Genomic DNA, 21,546 nt, shown 5'->3' with positions numbered 1-21,546 from the left:
TACTCCTGGGCCCATTGGCCCATGTGTTCTCTGAGGTAATTGTGTTCGCTGTCCACTACACCTCCAACTTTGCTGTCATCTGCAAACTTACTCACCATGCCTCCTACATTCACATCCAAGTCATTTTTATAAATGACAAAAAGCAGTGGACTTAGCACTGAACCTTGTGGCACACCACTGGTCTCAGGCCTCCAGTCTGAAAAGCAACCCTTCGCTCTCGCCCCATCTTCTACCTTCGAGCCAGTTCTGTATCCAAGTAGTCAATTCTCCCCGTATTCCGTGTGATCTGACCTTGTTAACCAGTTTACCATGAGGAACCTTGTTGAATGCCTTACTGAAGTCCATATAGATCATGTTCACAGCTCTGCCCTCATCAATCCTCTTTGTAACTTCTTCAAAAAACTCAATCAAATTTATGAAACAAGATTTCCCATGCACAAAGCTATGTTGACTATCCCTAATCAGTCCTTGCTTTTCCAAATACATATAACTCCTGTCCCTCTGGATTCCCACCAACAACTTGCCCACCACCAATGTCAAGCTTACCAGTCTACAGTTCCTTGGCTTTTCCTATCACCTTTCTTAAATAGTGGCACCACATTAACTAATCTCCAGTCTTCGGGCACCTCACCCTCAATGACACAAATATCACAGCAAGGGGTTCAGCATTCTCTTCCTTAGCTTCCCTGGGGGTTGCATGGTGGCTCAGTGGTTAGCACTGCTACCTCACAGTGACTAGGACCAGCGTTCAATTCCCCCCTTGGGCGACTGTCTGTGTGGTATTTGCACATTCTCCTCGTGTCTGCGTGATTTCTTCTGGGTGCTCTGGTTTCCTCCCACAGTCCAGAGACGTGCAAGCTGGTTGGATTGACTATGCTAAATTACCGCATAGTCACCGGAGATGTGTACATTAAATGTGTTAGCCATGGGGAAATATTAGATGGGTGATGGATCTGTGTGTGATGCCCTTCAGACGGTCGGTGTGGACTTGTTGGGCTGAGGGGCTTTTTCTCTGTTGTAGGGATTCCCTATTCTATTCCCACAGAGATCTAGGGTACAACTGATCAATTCCCAGGGATTTATTCACTTTTATGTATTTTAAAATGTCCAACACCTCATCTGTAATATGGATGTTTTTCAAGCTGTTGCTATTTATGTCCACATGTTCTCTATCTTCCATATCCTTCTCCACAGTAAACACTGATGTAAAATACTCGTTTAGTATCTCCCCCAACTCCTGCAGTTCCACACATAGATGGTCTTGCTGATCTTTAAGGGGCCCTGTTTCTCTCCCTGTTACCCTTTTGTCCTTAATGTATTTGTAGAATCCCTTTGGATTCTCCTGAACCCTAATTGCCAAAGCTATCTCATATCTCCTTTTCGCCCTCCTGGTTTCCCTCTTAAATGTACTCCTACTGTTTTTATACTCTTCTAGGGAATCACAGATTTCTGCTATCTATACCTGCCATATGATGCCGCCTTACTCTTGATGAAAACCTCAATTTCTCGAGTCATCCAGCATTCCCTACACCTTCCAGCCCTGCCCATCATCCTAACAGGAACATACTGTGTCTGGACTCTTGTTATCTCATTTTTGAAGGCTTCCCATTTTCCAGCCATCCCTTTACCTGCAATCATCTGCCCCCCACCCCAAACAACTTTTGAAAGTTCTTGCCTAATACTGTCAAAATTGGCCTTCCTCCACTTTAGAATTTTAACTTTTAGATCCGGCCTATCCTTTTCCATCACTATTTTAAAACTAACAGAAATATAGTCACTGGCCTCAAAGTGCTCCCCCACAGACACATCAGTCACCTTTCTGGCCTTATTTCCCCACAGTAGGTCAGGTTTTGCACCTTCTCGAGTAGATACATCCACATACTGAATCAGAAAATTTTCTTGTATACACTTAACAAATTCCTCTCCATCCAAGCCCTTAACAGTATGGCAGTCCCAGTCTATGTTTGGAAAATTAAAATCCTTTATCATAACCACCATATTATTTTTACAGGTAACTGAGACCTCCTTACAAATCTGTTTCCCACTGACTATTGTGGGGTCTATAGTACAATCCCAATAAGGTGATCTCATTTCTCAGGTCCACACAAATAACTAGCCTGTACATATTCCAAAGGATATCCTCACTAAATACAACCATAGTGTTATCCCTAATCAAAAATGCCAGTCCCCTGTCTCTTGCCCCCCTTTCAATCCTTCCTATAGTATCTAGACCCTGGAGCATTAAACTGCCAATCCCATCCATCCCCGAGCTATTATATCCCAGGCCCATGTTCCTTACCATGTCCTGAGTTCATCTGCCTTACCTGTTCATCCTCTTACATTGAGATACATGCAGTTTAATTTATCATTCTTACCGTGTTCTCAACAGTGTTCTTGCCTTCCCTGTCTATTTGACTTACTCTTTTTCCCAACTCTACCAGTCTCAGACTGATCACTTTCCTCACTATCTTCCTGGGTCCCCTCGCCACTGCCCCACCCCTGCCCCCCTTTACTAGTTTAAATCCTCCCGAGCAGCTCAAGCAAGTCTCCTCGCCTGTATATTAGTTCCCTCCCAACTCGGGTGCAGTCTGTCCTTCTTATACAGGTCACTTCTACTCCAGAAGACATTCCAGTGATCCAAAAATGTGAATCCTTTTCCCCTGCACCAGCTCCTGAGCCTTGCATTCATCTGTTCTATTCTCCTATTCCTATCCTCACTAGCACATGGCCGTGGCAGTAGTCCACATATTACTACTCTTGAGGGACTGCTTCTTAAATTCCTGCCTAACTTCTCTCTCCTCAGAATCTTGTCTTTTTCACTTCCTATGCCGTTAGTTCCGATGTGTACAATGGCCGTCTGCTGGTCCCTCTCCCCTTTGAGCATATTCTGCACCCTCTCAGACATATCTTTAATACAGTCTTCAGGGAGACAACATACCATTCTGATGTCTCGCTGTCGGCAGCATCTTCTGTATGTGCCTGTAATTAGAGAGTCCCCTATCACAGTTAATTGCTTGCAACCTGGCATACTCCTCATTACCTTACAGCCAGTGTTGGTACCAGAAAGTTGGCTACATTCCTCTAAGAATCCATCATTCCCTACATTTTCCAAAACAGCATACTTGTTTGAGATGAGAGCCACAGGAGACTCCTGCAGTACCTGCCTCCCTTCCTACCTTTTCTGGAGGTGACTCAACTACTTGACTGCAACTTCAGTTTATCTCCCTCCCTGCAACTGCTATCCATCACATTCCCAGCTCCTGTAAATTCTTCACTGCCTCTAACTGCCGCTCCAACCAATCCATGTGATCCAGTAGGATTCACAACCAAACAGACTTCCTACAGACATGATCACCAGTAACATGGAAACTGTCCCTAATCTCCCACATCCAACAAGAAGAACAGGTCAGTCTACTGAAGGCCATATTTGCACCTTAATCTACAGACTCTGAAAATAGCACAATCTTATTGCTCTAAAAATACTGCTGCAGACTTAGTACTTGTGTTTTTATACTTTTAAAGTTTAGCCAAGAGAGGGATCTCAATAACCTATAATAAAAATAACTCACTCTACTCATTATTGTACATTTACAAAAAAACCAGTAAGGTTACACATTAAAAAGCCACTTTGCTGCTCTCCTGCTGTGAGGTCCTACACACAGATTTTTCCAAAGCCAGCTGTGAATTTCGCTGTTTGTTTATTTTTCTTAGAACTAACTCATTGATACTTGAAAACAGACTGCAAAGGTAGCAGCTGTGCAGGTTACTGCTGGGTGAGACAGCAGTGTAGGTTTCGTTCTCTGTTTGAGTCACTGCCAATGTAGTCACTGCCCTTTGTCTGTCTTCCTGCTTTTTTAAAAAGGCCATTGTTTTGATCCTTTTTCCATAAAGTTCCAAAGCAATGCAACAGCTTATAAAACAGTAATTACTGTTCCTGGAATTTGAAGAAAGCGGGTCCAACACTAAAAATACCTCAAAATAAAAAGAGGAGTGGCTCTTACAGCCACTTTTTCCCATCTTCCCTCTTGGATTTTGACTTATTGTTTACCCTCAGTTTATTTTCTCCATTTTGTTGGGTTTTCTTTGGCTTCTACAACATTTGTGAACAGAATGGTCTCTCTTTTGTAGAGGAGACAATGTCATGAGCAGCCAGTACAGGGTATACCAAATCAAAGTACAAGTAAGTTGCTGTTTCACCCAATAAAAAGGCAAATATTATGCCTCCTGAAAGGATCATATCAGGATGACTGAGGAATCAATCTGAGTATTGTAGAAGGATCACTTTCTTTGAATGAAGAAAGAAGTGGGAAGGTAAGGAAAAAATGTAGCAGTGGCATTGCTCTAGGGGTGTGGGTAAAACTTAGTGGATAACGAATATGGAGAGGAAATAAGAGAGGACAAGGAGAACACATATTTCTGGGAGGAGATCAAGAAGTCAGATCAGTGTACATAAAGTAGAATGGATAAGTTTTAAGGCCCCATTATTACTTATTTAGTGTCTCAACTAAATGTCCTATCCTTTTTGATACTGAATGAATTGGTTCTTAATTGAATCCATACACTTTATGCTGGTAGAAGATATGTGAATTCCCTTCCATTTTAGTAGAAGTCTTCTCTTAAACTTTTGTGTTTCATTATATTCACTTCCCTTCTGAATTTGCTACCATTAGCCTTGTTCTTTGTTGTATTACAACCTGACAACTGCCACACATTCCCTTTTTTTTGTTCATTTTACTTTGTCTCTTTAATCATTCCGGAGAATCTAGCTTTCATTCCTTACATATCAGCCTCATCCAAACAAGCTCCTGTTTATAGGTTGTTTTGAGGCTGATGTTGTAGAAGCATTTGAAAATTTTTAAATAAAAGGACAAGTTGTTGCCCAGAAACATTTTAACAGGCACCAGTGAAGATGACAGGGTCAATTACATCTTTTATGGCAGGAGATAAAGGGTTAAATTTTTTTTAATAGCTGGAAACAGTGAGAATTTTTTAAAATCCAGAAAAAATGTTAAATATATGTGTATCTGGCCTAAATTCTTAATAAGGCCTATCTTATTGAAATTGGGCTGGCTTCAGTTAAAATCAAATGCTGTAGTTTATTGGCATCATATAGATGACTTGTAGGCATCTTTTATGATGCATGTAGTTTTTTTTTGTAGGTTGGGAGCAGTGGCTTTGAAAACTTTGCCGTATTTGGATTCAAAGAAGATTTTGAAATTGAAAATCAAGTTTCAGGGGTTTTCAACTACCCAGACCCCCACCACTCTCTGGGTGAAAAAATGTTTTCCTCAAACGTTTGCTAAACATCCTGCCTTTCACCTATAATTATATCCCCTTGTTAATGGCCCTTTAACTAAGGGGAATAGCTGGTTTTTGTTCATCCTGCTTTTGTTCATGGCAACATCCTGGTGAATCTCTTCAGCAACCTCTCTAGTGCAATCACATGGCTTTATATGTGTCAAAAAAGTGTCAGTTATTTGGAAAATAAATTGCTACCTTATGCCTGTGGTCTTTTGCTAATTGAAATACTCTTGTAAATTTATGTTTTCTTTGCGTTGTGCTTTTAAATTTAATGGAGGGCTGATAATTGAGGACATGGATGTATATAGAATAGTGTAGGTTAGATGGGCTTCAGATTGGTATGACAGGTCGGCACAACATCAAAGGCTGAAGGGCCTGTGCTGTGCCGTAATGTTCTATGTTCTATGTTCTATGTATTTGTGAATTCTTCTAACTCTGCTTCTGTTGAGCCCAGATGCCCATAAATCACCACAATTACAGCAGGTCATGACCAAACGACCCAATATGTAAGTTAGTGAGAATGAAAAGGTAACCCGTGGAAATCAAAAAATAGCCCCTGGGAAAATCTCAAGAGGAGCCCGTAAAAATAATGATAGTGTTGCACACCAATTAATGAAACACAACAGCTTAGATTTTTCAAAAACTTTCAACAGCAGAGGCATTATCCATATAGCTCAAGATCCCTGAACATTTAAATCCCAGTTCAAACATAACACAGTTATTCAACATAACAAAGTGTGGAGCTGGATGAACACAGCAGGCCAAGCAAGCATCTTAAGAGCACAAAAGCTGATGTTTCGAGCCTAGGCAGTTTTCTCTGTCAAAAAAAAGCACTGTAATGTTACAGTTGTACAATGGTGTCAATGTGATCTTTATAAATGACTTGGATGAGGAATTCAAAGGGTGGGTTATTGAGTTTGCTGATGACATGAAGGTTGGTGGAGTTGTGGATAATGTGGAGGATTGTTGTAGGTTGCAGTGGGACATTGTCAGGATGCAGAGCTGGATAAAGAAGAGGCAGATGGAATTCAATCCGGGAAAAATGTGAAGTGATTTATTTTGGAAGATCGAATTTGAATGCAAAGTACAGGTTAATGGTAGGATTCTTGGCTTTGTGGAGGAGCAGAGGGATCTTGGGTGCTGGCTTGAAGGGCTGAATGGCCTACTCCACCTATTGTCTATTGTCATCTCTGTAGATCCCTCAAAATTGATGGGTTGTTAAGAAGGCATATGGTGTTTCGGCTTTCATTGGCAGGGGATTGAGTTTAACAGCTGCGAGGTTGTGCTGCAGCTCTATAAAACCCTGGCTAAACCACACTTGGAATATTGTGTTCTGCTCTGGTCGCCTCATTATGGAAAGGATGTGGAAGCTTTAGAGAGGGTGCAGAGGTGATTTACCAGGATGCAGCCTGGAATGGAGGGCAGGTCTTATGAGGAAAGGTTGAGGGAGCAATGGCTTTTCTCATTGGAGCAAAATAGGATGAGAGGTGACTTGATAGAGGTGTACAAGATGATGAGAGGCATAGATAGAGTGGATAGCCAGATACTTCTTCCCAAGGTGGAAATGACTCTCACAAGGGGGCATAATTTTAAGGTGATTGGAGGAAGGTATGGGGAGATGTCAGAGATAGGTTCTTTACACAGAGAGTGGTAGGTGGATGAAATGCACTGCCAGCAGTGGTAGTAGAGTCAGATACATTAGGAACATTTAAGAGGCTGTTGGATGGGCGCATGGATGATAGTAAAATGAAGGGTATATAGCTTAGTTTTGATCTTGGAGTAGGTTATTAGGTCAACACAACATGTGGGCCAAAGAGCCAGTACTGTGCTGTACTGTTGTATGTTCTTAATGTAATAATCAACTTATCTATGCAGGACAAAACCCTATAGGTTAACAACTCAAGAAGGAAAAAAGCACATTTAGCTTATCACACAGTATTTAACTACTGAAGACTGCAAGAAGATTTTTCTTTTTATTTCAAAATCTTGTGAGAAAAGAACTCAAGGACCGGATGATTTTTTTTTTGTTTACCCACTTGGGACTGAGTTCTCCCTGTGGTTCATTTCTCCTCCAAGGTGCAGTAAACCAGAATTACCAAAATAAACCTGACTCCATGAAAATGGAAGGGCATCTGAAATTCCCCCCTCTCAATTTTTAGGCAGGCAGGTGATTGCTTAGTGCAGTAGTGAAGTTGTACTACCCGCGATCTTTTCTTAGGGTTATAAAAATCCCACGTGAGAGGTGGGAATCCTGGAGACATGTCCTGGCACTATTTTTAAATCCCAATTTACATTCCAACATACACAGGCATGAATATTTGGGCAATATTGTTTGATAACTAGTGAATTTTGTTGTAGAAAACATAGCAGATAAGGGGCATTTAATATATTTCAATAAACATAAAATGTCTTATATTTAATCTTTATTATATTACATCTGTTTCATTTCTTGGAAGACCACAAATATAACACATTTCCTTACAATTTATTTTTTGGCAACAATGGAATACTCTCTACATTCACCTGATAAAGATTGTTTTGTGCATGTTTGTACAGAATTACAGGAGAATGCGGTTCTCATTTTTAAAACAAGGCACGTTGACCTACTTTCGGCCTGAATTTTCCTGAAGTGGTATTTTGGCAAATATTTGTGGAACAGATACAGCTGTTGCACTTTATGCAATAGATGTTGCTGAACTAGTAGTTAACACATACATGTGGCATTCCGCTGTCTATTATTCAATGGAAACTTTGACCTTTTGTTTGTCACAGCTCCACTGTCTGTACTGGAGTTAGTGTCTGCATTTCCACTGTGAGTCCAGAATGAGAACAATGCAGGTGCTCTAATTATCAGCAGAGGTCATTTCACTTTACCACTAGTTGGTATTTATAGCACCTCCATTTTGACTTTTGGCTGTCCAGTCCAAAGTCTGACATAATCCTGCTGGAATATAGAATTTATGTATGCTTTTACAAATGGTGACAAAATAAAGTTCTCTCCAATCTAATACAGTGTTGGCTAGATGTGAATAAAACATTTCCTCTTACATTGTTCCAACAATACACTCCATCAATTTTGGAAAAGAAAATGACTATTATCATTTTCTTCACATTGTGTAGCTGAATGGTCATTCAAAGACATTGATAAATCATTACCATACTAATGCTGTCTGCTTTATCTAGATGGAACTTGATGAGGAAATACATCCTTGGGAAGGATAGGCTAACTACTGTTTGTTCACATTTTTCTTTCCATTTAATGAGACAGACAAGCTCAAACGCAAACCCTAGTAGACTGTATGAGTACAATTATGTCGATTTTCCTCATAGTAACAGTTTCCAGATCACATTAAGTCCCAGAAATTGCACTTTCTGCACGCCTTGATAACTGTGGTGGGAGTCATATCACTTATTCAGTCTTTTTGCATTTCTTCTTCCTTGTCCCTTCATTAAGTTCCTCCTTTGTCTTGGCTGAGTACGGAGACAGATTGCAAGGGGTGCAGCTCTGTATATTGTCACGAGAGCAGACACGATCATGATCATCATAGGTACCACAGGCATTCCCAAAGATAATAGGGCAAATAAAGGCTTCAAGTGGAGCGAAAGGTGATCCATGGGAATGTGTTGCTGTCATGAATACCTAGAATGATAGATGTAAAAATACAATAGCTAGAGATATCCATTTATTTTTAACATTCGTTATTTTTCTCACATTATTTTAGTCATTTGCAAGTTTGGAATAGGAATTAGGCAGTGAAGTATGTTCCACTACTCAGTTAGATCTTGGTTGATCTGCACCTGAACTCTGCTTCACTAAGAAAAATCTAGTGAATGATACAGCATTGGCAGTGTTTTTGGGCAGAGGTCAAGATTTCCAGTACCCTTTGTGTGAAAATATTTTTCGTGATATCATTCCAGAATGGTTCAGATTATGGCCCCTTGACCACAGCAGACTTGTTATTTGATCTGACCTATTGAGCTGACTTACCTGTATTAAACTCCATCTGATACAGAGTTTGTCTAGAACATAGCACGTGCTGCAGATGTTGGAAGTCAGAGTCAAAAAAATGTGGAGCTGGAGGAGCACAGCAGGTCAGACAGCATCTGAGGTGCAGTAAAGTCAATGTTTTGGGTCAGGATCCTTCATCAAGACTGGGGAGGGGGAAGGGAGCTTGGAAATAAATAGAGGGAGGGTGAGGGAAGCTGGGGGATGGTAAGTGGGATAGTAATAGTTGGATGCAGAATGGGGGCTGTAGAGATTGGTCAATGGGAGGGGTGGAGCAGATAGGTGAGAATGGGATGGACTGGTTGCATCAGGTCAAGGAGGTGGGGACATCTATGTTTTGTCTTTTTTTTAAACTTGCTGCCTACATCTATAGCCCTTATTGTATCCTCTTACTGCGATTTGCAATGTATGGTGAAAATCTCAGTATATTCATCTCTGGATTTTTAAAAAAACTGTTATTGACTGGTGTGGTGAATCTTGTTGCTTCTGTTTATGAAACAATCACCAAATTAGTGTCATCCCAGTAGTAGTAGTATGATTTGTTATTTTGGTAGCATTGTGTATTGGTAAATTAATTGGTACAACACTGGCACAGAATTTTTTGGATTATTTCTTGGAGTATGTTCAGTGTCAACCAGAAGCAAGGTTTTTAAGACCTAGTAATGTTTAATGATGCAGGATTAATTAATAACTTCATAGTGAAAAGAGCCTTGAGCCAAAAGTAATCATAATGATAGAATCTCACTGGCATACTGTGGCAGCATTGTCTTCGATCTACAAGATGCACTTCATCGAATTACCAAGGCTCCTTTGACAGAATTTCATGCCTATAACCTCTATTACCTAACAGGACAAAGCCTTCAGGCATCCAGGAACACCATCCTGTGCAAATCTGTCCCTGACTGAAACATCACCCTTTACAATTAATGGGCCTGGAACTGGAAATCCTGCATCTCCCTATCTAACTGTACTTTGCATGTGTGCACACCACTTGGACCACGACAGTTGACCAGCTAGTAGTGGACCACCTTCTTGAGGCCAATAAGGAATGAACTGATGAATATTCATATTGCCAGTGACTCTCATTCCATGAATGAATAAAGACAAAAGTATCTTAATTGACAATGTTTTAATATACTGAAAGAAACACTGGAAGTTTTTAGTCACAATCAATATTGAGTTTCAATATTTTAATCTTTCATAAACTTTAGATTGGAAAGGAAAGTAACACTCTTGCATCCACTTGCATAGCATATCACATAGCTTAAACCTGTTTTTATTTTAGTCAATTGAAAAGATATATTTACCTTCGTAACAACCATAAAGATGGTGAACAGGAAGACGATATTGTGTTTGGATATGGGAAGCCAGCGGGCCTGCTGTAGGGTGAAGACAACAGCTCCAACCAAACTAGCTTTTGTTGGGCTATAAGAGATCAGAATAAAAATGTACAGTTAGTTTTGTTAGTTGTGTAATGTCTCCATTTTTGTTTTTTTTTTTAGTGACCATTTTTGTGCAATCAGTTTCCCACTTTTGGATGAGCTACTTTTATAATTGAAAAGCCCAGTGGATTATCTGCCTTCAGATTCTGCTAAAAGGTTTCAGATCAGCAGCAATGCTGTTCATTACTCTTCTGTTTCCTTGTGGAGAGGCACCTTGTCTTTGCTCAATGTCCTTACCATTACCCTCCACCAACTCCCCCATTTCCCCATCCTTCTTGTCTTTCCATATCCGGAGAACAGGACTGAACTTGCACATGTCACGGTATCCAAATACTGCACCATTAATTCCTCTACTTGGAAATACTAAAGAGGTGCTAAGGAGCTTTGAATGGCAGCACAAACCAGGTTTGAGTTAATTTGTTGCCACTTTACAGTCCATACTTCAAACATTCATTTTCTTTTACTAAATTGCTCAGGTTGTAAAATATGCTGCCCTTTTATTTTGTGCTGTAATTTTCACTTACAAGGACATATTGAGAAACTCATTTGTGTCAGGCTTCCAGACTCCACGAATCAGCTGCTCAAAGTTGGAGATCAGTGCAACTCCAGCACCTGTGAGGAACAAAAATAACAATGACCAGTACTAAGTAATGGCCTAAGTGCTCTGGATATTTTGTTGCCTTTGACTATGTAGCTGGGTATCTTTCAATATGGACTGCAGTTTCTCTGTCACAAAATTGGACATTTTGTTTCATGCCGATACCAAGTCCATTTTAGTTCTGACTTGAACAAGATGAATGTTTTTGGAGGAATATGCAGCTCGAGGGCAGTCCTTGGCTAGGGGACTGGTTAATACAAAATGACTGTATAGCACTGTAATATCCAGTGTAACATTTCAAAAATAAAGCAATAAAAGGCAACTTACCTTTGGCCCATCCAACCAAAGCCATTATGATCCATCCGTGGTGGTAAGCATGGTGTGCATGGACTACACCCACACTAATTTTGCGGACTCGCACCACCTCTTTCATAGCAGTGAGGACCAACTTCACAGGCATGAAGGCCACACATTTGTAGAAAAGGTTCAGTGGGCAATAAAAGATGAGGTACCTAAGTTGAAATAATGGTGTTTATTTCAGTAATGACAAATGTTCAATATTAGTAACTAAATCTTATTTAATTGGTGATATGTAAACCACATTAGTTTCAACAAATATACGGTTTTAACATGATTTAATGTCCTTAATAGAAGTTTTCTTTTCACCCGTTGTAGACTGAAATAGTAGGCACAGCAGGTACAAGCTGTGCCATGCCTTTGCTGGGTATTGAAATTCATTAAGTAAATTAGACAATCCTAAATGGAAGCAGCTTAAAATAGAAAGGGGGAAAATCAAAAAGGTAAGAACATTAACAGACCTCTCCCACTGCTTGACTATAAAGCAGTGTTTGTGGACACCGTGAAGAAAGTCACCAAGTAATGCCCTGTTGGTTCAGTAAAGTTATGTACTGTGTTAAAAGAGAGGGAATCAAGCCAATAGGTGACACACAAACCATGACACCTTTCTTTGTGCATAGAGTTTATTCACTACTCAGGATTACAGCTCCTTCCACACTCCAGTCTCCCTTTATATCTACCCCAGTCAATTTAATCAATTAATCCCAAAAACTATTTAACTACTTCCTGTAATAAGAAACACCCTTTTCTTTGAATAAAACGTTTGGAAACAAACAATCCTCATATTCTAGATCTTACCTTGTAATACAACTGCAGTAATCAGTAATGATATTTTTCAAATTCCACACACACAATCAATCTTTCATATTCCTTTCTCTTGAAACAAAATATGTTATAAATGCTCTTAGTCACAAAGTGACCCAAACAAAAGTTGATTTTTGTGTTCTTGTAATGCCTAGTATCAGCCTATGTCTAATTTCAGGATCTCCAAGATTACTTTTGTAAGACAATGTGTTAGCCACATTACATTCTATGGGCCATTTTTTTCTCAGATTGTCAAAATTTATAAGACTTTGTTTAGAATATTGGATAAATACACACGTGTCCTTGCTTCTGCTGATGTGAAATACCCTTTTTTTATTTTCTTGGCTCCTACCAAGAAAATATTTTTCCTTCTTTCCCACCAAGAATGTAATAAACTATGCTATACACAAATACCCAACTGGAGGATTGGCATGTGCAGCATCACTAAAAAGCTATATGTCTTCTGGGTCATCCAGGTCTGGAAAAACAGCCTACCTTCACTCAATATTCAACCCATAAACACATTTGTTTACTTCCTTAGTTCCGCAGTTTCTCTTCTATACTGCCTGCTTCTTTAAGTGGTTTCAAAAACGCTACCCTTTGAAACTTGTCACCTTGCAAAAGGGCAACTTTTATATGAAGTGACTTATATTACCAAGAGTATGTTTCTAAAAGAACTAAGATCTTCAAGATCACTTTTTCTGTGTTAGGGCAATTGACAGTTGCATCTGACTACCAGATTTTTAGTTGAAACAATATTCTGTCCATACCTATCTTTATGAAGAGCCTGGTGGTACCCTATTTGGTACCATAGTATATACTAAATTCTTTCCAGCACTCCAACTTTTTTTGTTTGGCATCCTTCGTCAACTTCTAAATAATTTGTAGTCACTAAAATGTTTCAGTGCGACATTTGATGGTGTTGTCGGCATTTCTGTCTTCTCTATTTTTTAGATTCTCTTCTTGTATTGATGCTTTCAGCCTGTATCTGAGTGGTGTCTTTTTGCCATTCCAATCGAATCCTCCATTCTTTGTGCTGCTGTTGAATACCCCAATTGAGCCAGAAGGTTGCTGGTAGTGAATATTCTTCAAGAATTTTTTTAATGCTTCTGATATCTTTTTCAGAAGTGTTTCTATCTGAAAATGGTTGAGACTCTAGTCCTGAGAATACATTACACCTGATCATCTTTTTAGTAAGTGGGTAGAAGAGGCAATTACCTTTTTCTCTTGGTCTAGCTTTAACCTATGTACACGTATCTGCTTCATTTTCCCATGGATTGCTAAGTTCACCTTAACGAAATGTCACTGGGAAGTCAACACTTTGCACTTGGTTTCAGCATTCTTCTCCAAAGTAACTCCAATTATAATCATCTGCCTGAAAAGAACCTTTAGTTTTCAATCCTTCCTTAGACTGCCATTTATGCTACTCCCAATGTCAATCTGCATCAAAGTCACTCAGTGAAACAGAAACCAAGACATCATTCTTTGTGGGTAGAATTTATCAAGTATTCAGCCGTACAGTTCCTTGTATGCACCAGTCCCACCTATTTCCTCTTTACAGCTTATTTTAATCAACCTGTTTGGATATGTTTTGATGCACCCCTGAAGGAGTTGTGACTTGAACTTGAGGTTCTTCTAACTTGAGGTAGGGACACTAGCGCCAAACAACAAGTGTACTTGTATCCCCTCCATATCTACCCAGTCAATTTAATCAATTAACCTCATAATCTGCTAAACTACTTGCTATATTAATGATTGCATTTACTTTCACAATGGTGTAACCATGGGAGGTAGGGAGGAACAATAGTATTTCTCCAATTTCTCTGAAGGTTGATCAATGAAACAGTTGGTAGCTAGGGGCTTGATGCCATTGTTAAGTTTAATTATTTGACAATGAGTGAACATAGAGTGATAGCTATGATCAGCCTCTTTTAAATCATTGATCTAACTTGTAATTATGCAAAAATAGGAAATATGGATTTTTTTCCTTTTTTAATATTGAATAATTTAGAATTTTACAATGTAAAAACAGGCCTTTTTGTCCACAGAAGCCACCTCCTGCATCAGTCCTCCTCAATTGCACAAGTTATCTAGTTTTTACAAATTCCTCATATCAATGGGTCCTTGACATAAGCATTTCCAACTTCTAGCTTTTTGTTGGATCTGCTGCTTCACAGTATTCTCATTTGAAAAACCAAGTGCAGTAAGCCAGTTTTAAAGACTATACTTGTCCCTAAGTTTTACTTGCCACTTGCTTCACCATTAGTGGCTGTTCTTTCAGTTGCCTAGTGGCGAAGGTCTGGAATACATCATTCACCTCTCTGGCTCTCAAATTCACTTCCTCCATGGAGACATTTCCATAAGATGTTGGAAGAGAATTAGGCCAGTTGGCCCATCGAGTCTGCTCTGTCATTCAACCATGGCTGAAAGTTTTTTGACATTTGACCTAACATTTCCTAATGTAGCTTAGTGTTACATTTTGTGACACAGAGTCATACAGTTGTGGTGCCTTGCACTTCAGCACATATACCACATATATCTCAACTCACCCTAAACCATATAAAAATAACAACAACAAAAATTCTAAAGCCAATTAGGGTTTGGGGAAAGACTTATAGCAGGTGATCTAGAAACATGCCCAGCTTTTATTTAAAGAAATTCAATAAATCAACATACCTACTCAAACCAACAACCTGTTTTGTAAATTCCTCTATCCTTACGCGATCAGTAAATATGAACACATTCTCCCTAATCTTTACAATTGGTCGATGCAAAAACATTTCATTTCCAGTAAGTTTATAAACTTTGGTCAAATTACTCTTAAATTTATGTTTCCCTAGACGTCCAGCTCTTAGAACCAATCTGGATAACTGCAGTGTTCTAAATTGTAAACTAATCCGAATGTCCTTCTCCATATTTATTTCTCAATATCACCAAGCAGAGTAGTATTTTAACGTGGGGAACAAACAAGAACAAACTTTGAGTTATTTTATACTGAATGATACTATAATTATACTTTCATACCCTCATGTTCTCCTCTGCCCACCAACCTGATTCTTATCACACCCACCCACAGCAAAAAAGTGAATTTAACAAAGTGAATGACAAAACCTGTGTTCACTCACCAAACAGCAGTTGCCAGTAAGATGTGAGAGGTGTTGTTAAAATAATGGAGGGGTGATTCTCCAAGCAGTACGTCAGCCATTATGTAACTGGCAAAGCAATAAAGCATTGCACACATCCATGAGGCAATTGGATTACGACGGGACACATCCACTGATCCTGGAAAAATAAAGAAACCAATTAGCCATTTTTACTCGTCATTTATGCTTTAATAATTGTTATTGAAGCTGAGATACCTTCCCTGCCCTTGATCTCCATCATGCCCACATACCATTTACAGCCAAAATAACTGAAAATTTGGTCCTTGCCTCTTTCCATGTCACCCTGAAATTGATGGTGCGAGAGTTATGAGAGACTTGGATTTGTATAATATCCATCATGCACTCAGCATATTCCAAAGTGCTTTTCAGCCAATTAACTACAAATTCTAGAGATAGTATTAAACTTGGCAATGTGAATTAAAGAAAATAAGCAGACTGGAAGCAGACAGACTGATGAAATAGGCAGAAACATTGCAATTATTTAAAACAATCTGGGATAAAACAACACGGACAGGTAGTTGAATCTAAATGGTACTATTTTGGTGGATGTGCATATTGCCAAAACTGGCGGTGGAAGAGCATGTTGTTAAGGCAGGTCTCTGTTTAGGCATAAGCTGGAATGTTGTGTATACAATTTTGATTATTTGGGAAGTGTGTTAACATCTTGGAGAGGATATAGAACATCCATGTATTTCCATGGAGGAAAGAATTCAGTTATAAATATGCTAAAATCAACCTGTTAAGATATGCTGTCACACACCTTTGGAGAAGGTGGAACTTGAACCCTGATCATTTGGTCCAGCTGTGGGTTCATTACCACTACACCACAAAAGCCCTTTGAATAGATTTATGTAATCACATCGAAGAAACTGATATAAGATGTAGGAGCAGAAATACGCCATTCAGCCCATTAAGTCTGCTGCATCATGTAATGAGTTTATGGTTGAACTAATAATCTTCAACTTCTCTTTCCAGCCTTTGATTCCCATAACCCTTGATTCTCTTACTGCTTTAAAAAAAAGTCTACCTCAGTTCTAAATATATTTAATGACACAGCCTTGCATGTGTTCTGCAGTAAAGAATTCTACATATTCAGTACCCTCTGAGAGAAGAAATTCCTCCTCACCTCTTTGCAAATGTATAACCCCCTTATTCTGAGATTATGCCCTCTGCTAGACAACCTAACAGATAAATGGGCCTAGATGATGATGGATATCCTAAAAATTTTCGATGAATGCAATGGGGTTTAAAATTACATTCTCTACAAGAATTGAAGATTCCCTAAGATCATCCAGAAATGCATATTTAAGCTAAATGTTGCGAAAGTTTGGCCTGTAGGGGAATACTTGTGCACCTCATTGTTAAATGAAAGAAATCCAAGCAATTGAAAGAACAACACGTTCAGGAACCAAAGTAAGCTGCTGAGACCATATATCAAAAGAAGAGAAAGGAACTCAAACAATCATCAATGAAGTTGATAGCAGGGTTGTAACGAGAAAAATGAAACGTAAAAATTACCAAATGAAAGTTTCTTTTGTTTGAAGTTTCTCTTTAAAAGTTAAATGTGATTTATTGCTTTGATTGTAGCGTGACTTATCTTGTGTAGTTTTGTCTTGAGTGTTGGCAGCATACAGGCATGTTTTGTTTTTGTTTGTTACTTACTTGTCCTTCACATGTGTGTGTCTACGCTTTGGTAAAAAATTGAGTTATAATTTTCATTTCAAAAGGGTTGAAAATCTAAACAACTCTTTGGCTGAAGACCCAAGAATATCACGAAAGGTTTGGCTCTTATGCATTCATAATGTATTATAGGAATTCATATTTCAAAGATGCATGTAAGTGTGACTTTGTCAAGTACGTTTATTTCAATTTGAGAATCTCCAGAATTGGAGTACTAAAATGTTATAAATTAAGGATGCTGTGGATTTATTTTGATTAAAATTTCCTTGCACAACTATGAAAGGCCCCAAAGATTTTGCTTTCATGAAAGAAAAGCTTCAGCCGTGAAGTTAGCTTTTCTGGAATGCGTGATAAAAACAATCAAGTTGTACTTTTATTTGGACCAATTTAACTTTACTTGTATTTTTTATTAGGATTTACGTAAAGTGTCACAATTATGTGTATCTGAGAATGTTTCATTCCACATTTACTGCAAACAAGCAGAGAAATTGACCCTTTCATTGACAGCTGATATTTTATTCACCATACAACAGTCTTACTTCAGTAAATATGAATGTATATATTGGGTACTATTTTTAAAGTTATAGACAAACTAATTGTTTGTGATCTTGCCTTTTGAAGAGGAATGTGGTTGTATTGGAGACAGTTCAGGAGATTGATTCCAGAGAGAAGTGGTTTGTCTTATGAAGAGATCAAGCAGATTAAGTCTATACTCTCTAGAGTTTAGAAGAATGAGAGGAGGTCTAATTGAGGTATATAAGATTTTAAAGGGATTTGATAAAGTAAACAGAGAGGATATTTCCTCATGTCGGGCAATCTAGAACGAGTAGTCATAGTTTTAGGATAAGGGGTATTGAATTCAAATTAGATGAGGAGAAATAACTTCTTTCAAAGTGCCATGAATTTGTGGAATTCATTACTCCTAGAGTGTGGTGGATGTCAGGACATTGACTAAATTTGAGGAGGAGATAGATGGCACGGTTGCTCAATGGTTAGCCTCACAGTGCCAGGGACCTGGCTTCAATTTCACCCTTGGGTGACTGTCCGTGTGGAGTTCGCATGCTCTCCCTATGTCTGCATGCGTTTCTTCTGGTTGCTCCAGGTTTCCTCCCACAGATCAAAGATGTGTGGGTTAGGTGGGTTGGCCATGCTAAATTGTTCATAGTATCTAGGAATGTGTAAGCTAGATGGATTAGCCATGGAAAATGTAGGGTTATAGGGATGGGGTGGGATGCTCTTTGGAGGGTCAGTATAGACTTGATGATTTGAATGACCTACTGCCACACTAAGGATTCTGTGATTCATCTAAGCACTTCTTAAAGATTGTGAGGTTTCCCACCTTAACTACCCTCCCAGTAATGTGTTCTGGATGCTACCCCTTTTTAAAATCCGTCTCTTCCACTTTAAAATTATGTCCCTCTTATATTGATCCTTACACTAAGGGGAACATCTGCTTTCTAGTCACCCTGCCCATTATCCCGCATAATCTTATAGACCGCTATCAGCTCCCTCACTACCTTCTTTGTTCTAATGAAAAGAACTTGAGTTTATCCAGCCTGTATTCACAGCTGAAATGCTCCATCCCAGGCAGTACTCTGTTGAATGCTTGTAACGGGAAGACAATGGCCTAGTGGTATTATCGCTGGACTATTAATCCAGAGACCCAGATAATGTTCTGGGGAACCCGGGTTCAAATCCCACCATAGCAGATGGTGGAATTTGAACTCAATAAAAGTATCTGGAATTAAGAATCTAATGACCGTGAATCCATTGCTGATTGTCAGGAAAAACCTATCTAGTTCACTTATATCCTTTAGGGAGGGAAACTGCCATACTTAAGTGGTCTCGCCTACATGTGGCCAGACCCACAGCAAAGTGGTTGACTCTGAACTGCCCTCTGGGCAATTAGGGATGGGCAATAAATGCTGCCTGGCCAGCGATGCCCTTATCCTGTTGATGAATTTTTTAAAAATCTCCTCTACATCCCCTTCTTTTCAAGCACATCCTTCCCCTGTTCTTATGCAGACTGACACTGGATTCTTTGAGATTTGCTGATAAAGGAATAATGCTATTGAAGCTTTTCTGATCTGAATTTAAAAAGCTTGCCAGTTATCTCAAGTCTACCTTGTTATCTCAAATGCTGAGAGGATGTTTCCCTGCATGGGAGAATCTAGGATCAGAGCACATTGTCCCAGATTAAAGGAGTGCCAATTTAAGAGGGATGTCTTCTGTCAGAGGTTTGAGAGTCTTTGGAACGCCTTACCACAGAGAGGTGTGGGAGCAGAGCCCTTGTGTGTTTTTAAGGCTGAGATAGATAGATTCTTGATCAGCTGAGGGAATTGAAGGTTGCGGGGAAACTGCAGGAAATCAGACATGAAAAATATTGGATCAGCGTGATCACAGTGAATGACAAGATTCGGCTCAAGTGGCTGAGCAGCCTATAGCTGTAACTATTTCTTATGGTCTTAAATTGAGACTAATTGTTTTCTGTCAATATGAAAAATCTATTTGTTTTAAGAAATTAAGAACTCGCCTGAATAGCATTTCTAGCTCCAACTGAAGGTGGGATCAGACACTGGCAAGGAGATAAAATTTCTGGCACAGATCATTGCGCTGTAATCTCATCAATAATCCTGGCACAGCCAAGTTTCACCAGCACTAGGAGCTTGTCCAATTCATTAGCTATGTAACCAAAAGCTCATTTAGCTCTTGCTGAAGAAAGTCCAGGTGCATGGAGGTAGACACAGATTAGGGTTCCAGTCACGCTGACCCAGGGAATTTGATTTCCATGAAAGGGAGAATTCTAGAGGGGGATTCAGCAGAAAACAGGGGGAATCCTTGTGAGCATATGAGGTGGGCACAGTGGTCAGTGAGATTTTAGCCCTTGAGGGATTTGGCATCTTGTTGGAATTAAAGAAGCATAAGACGAAGGAGACAAAGCTTCCAGACACAGTTGGGAGGCCACCTGATTACAAGGTAAGTAGCAGGATCACAGAAGCTGTTACATCCTGCAGGATTGCATTTCATTCCCGGCAATAGCTATTAAAGTCACTTTGGACTTAAATTACATTGGTTTTGAACTTTTTTGTCTCTCAGCTATGAATTTTAGTAGCATCTTGCAAAAGTGTAAATGACTCAGCAACTCACAAGTCATCTCGCAGGTACATTCAATTCTAGACAGATGGAAACTCGCAAGCAAAGGGCAGTGGCTTTTATTTTTATTGTTGAATTCCACCAAGATTAGGGCATCATCATTTGCACTCCCTGAACACGCTGTGTAGTCCATCAACAACAACAGCTTTCATTATTTTCAAAGTTCATCTTGTTTGAAGACAGATCTAGAGCTTCCATCATATGTAAGTTCACTTTCCTAGTAATTTTATGTCTTCTTCCTCTGCTGATCTAGGCTGCACAGCTAGAACCCCAAATTCCATGACTGAATTCTGTTCAGCAGGGGCTATCCCTTGATGAGATGCCATTCACTTACTACAATAACTCAACACAGAGGAGCTACAACTGAAACAGTTTGCTCACTGAGACCATCATCAAGCAAGCCATTAATCTTCTGAAAATGTGGTTCCCATGGCAGAGCAACGTACATCGTACACTTCTCATTCAGTCCCATTTTTGGCAAGGGCCACTAAAATATTATCTGCACTGGTGATAGTTCGTTCATTTCTATGATGACAGTGCTCAACCTGAGCTCTGCTCTGACAGCTTGGCTTAGTGATGATCAGATATCAGTTTTAACACTTCACTGTCTGAACTTGTAAGACACATTGAAGAGATCATGAGACCTAGCCTTGGAAAGCAGAAGCTTTGCAATACTGAGGCTTCCTCATGAAGCTCGGTCTTCAGAATGGTGTTGGCAGGGGCTGGTATTTAATAGACCGCTTTGATCTTAGGATTCCAGTCTCTTTTCCAACTTTCCACCTGGTATCCCATCTCATCTTCACAACATAATGTTCATCAGCAACCCTGATGATGTTCATGGCTCCCTCTTCCATTATGGTGATATCATGTGGCTGGGGACACCTTCCTCCTGTCTGAACATTCTTCCAAGCATTATGCACCCATCCTTCCTGCAAGGGTAACAAGAGATGGTACTGTTGGCCTTTGCAGCCAATATCAACAACTTATTGACCCCTCATCAAAGCTCATGAATATAAGTACCCTGGACTGCAGCCTGTACCT

At 39.5% G+C, this 21,546-nt stretch overlaps 2 protein-coding genes across 2 annotated transcripts in view; one reads left to right on the top strand and one right to left on the bottom strand.

Moving 5' to 3' along the window:
• smim7 (small integral membrane protein 7) overlaps positions 1-21,546 on the top strand; it is a 67,343-nt gene that overhangs the window by 5,171 nt on the left and 40,626 nt on the right. The window lies entirely within an intron of this gene.
• tmem38a (transmembrane protein 38A) overlaps positions 7,708-21,546 on the bottom strand; it is a 30,194-nt gene continuing 16,355 nt past the window's right edge. The window contains exons 2-6 of the mRNA XM_048559624.2: positions 15,634-15,790; positions 11,675-11,859; positions 11,274-11,361; positions 10,615-10,732; positions 7,708-8,941 (exon numbers count right to left, since the gene is read on the bottom strand). Of these exons, the coding sequence (XP_048415581.1) occupies positions 8,711-8,941; positions 10,615-10,732; positions 11,274-11,361; positions 11,675-11,859; positions 15,634-15,790 (779 nt within the window). The 3' untranslated portion in view covers positions 7,708-8,710. The remainder of the gene's footprint in view (positions 8,942-10,614; positions 10,733-11,273; positions 11,362-11,674; positions 11,860-15,633; positions 15,791-21,546) is intronic.

The sequence above is a fragment of the Stegostoma tigrinum genome, chromosome 30 (assembly GCF_030684315.1).
Source record: "Stegostoma tigrinum isolate sSteTig4 chromosome 30, sSteTig4.hap1, whole genome shotgun sequence".
Lineage (NCBI taxonomy): Eukaryota > Metazoa > Chordata > Chondrichthyes > Orectolobiformes > Stegostomatidae > Stegostoma > Stegostoma tigrinum.
This window is presented reverse-complemented; position numbering and strand designations above follow the sequence as displayed.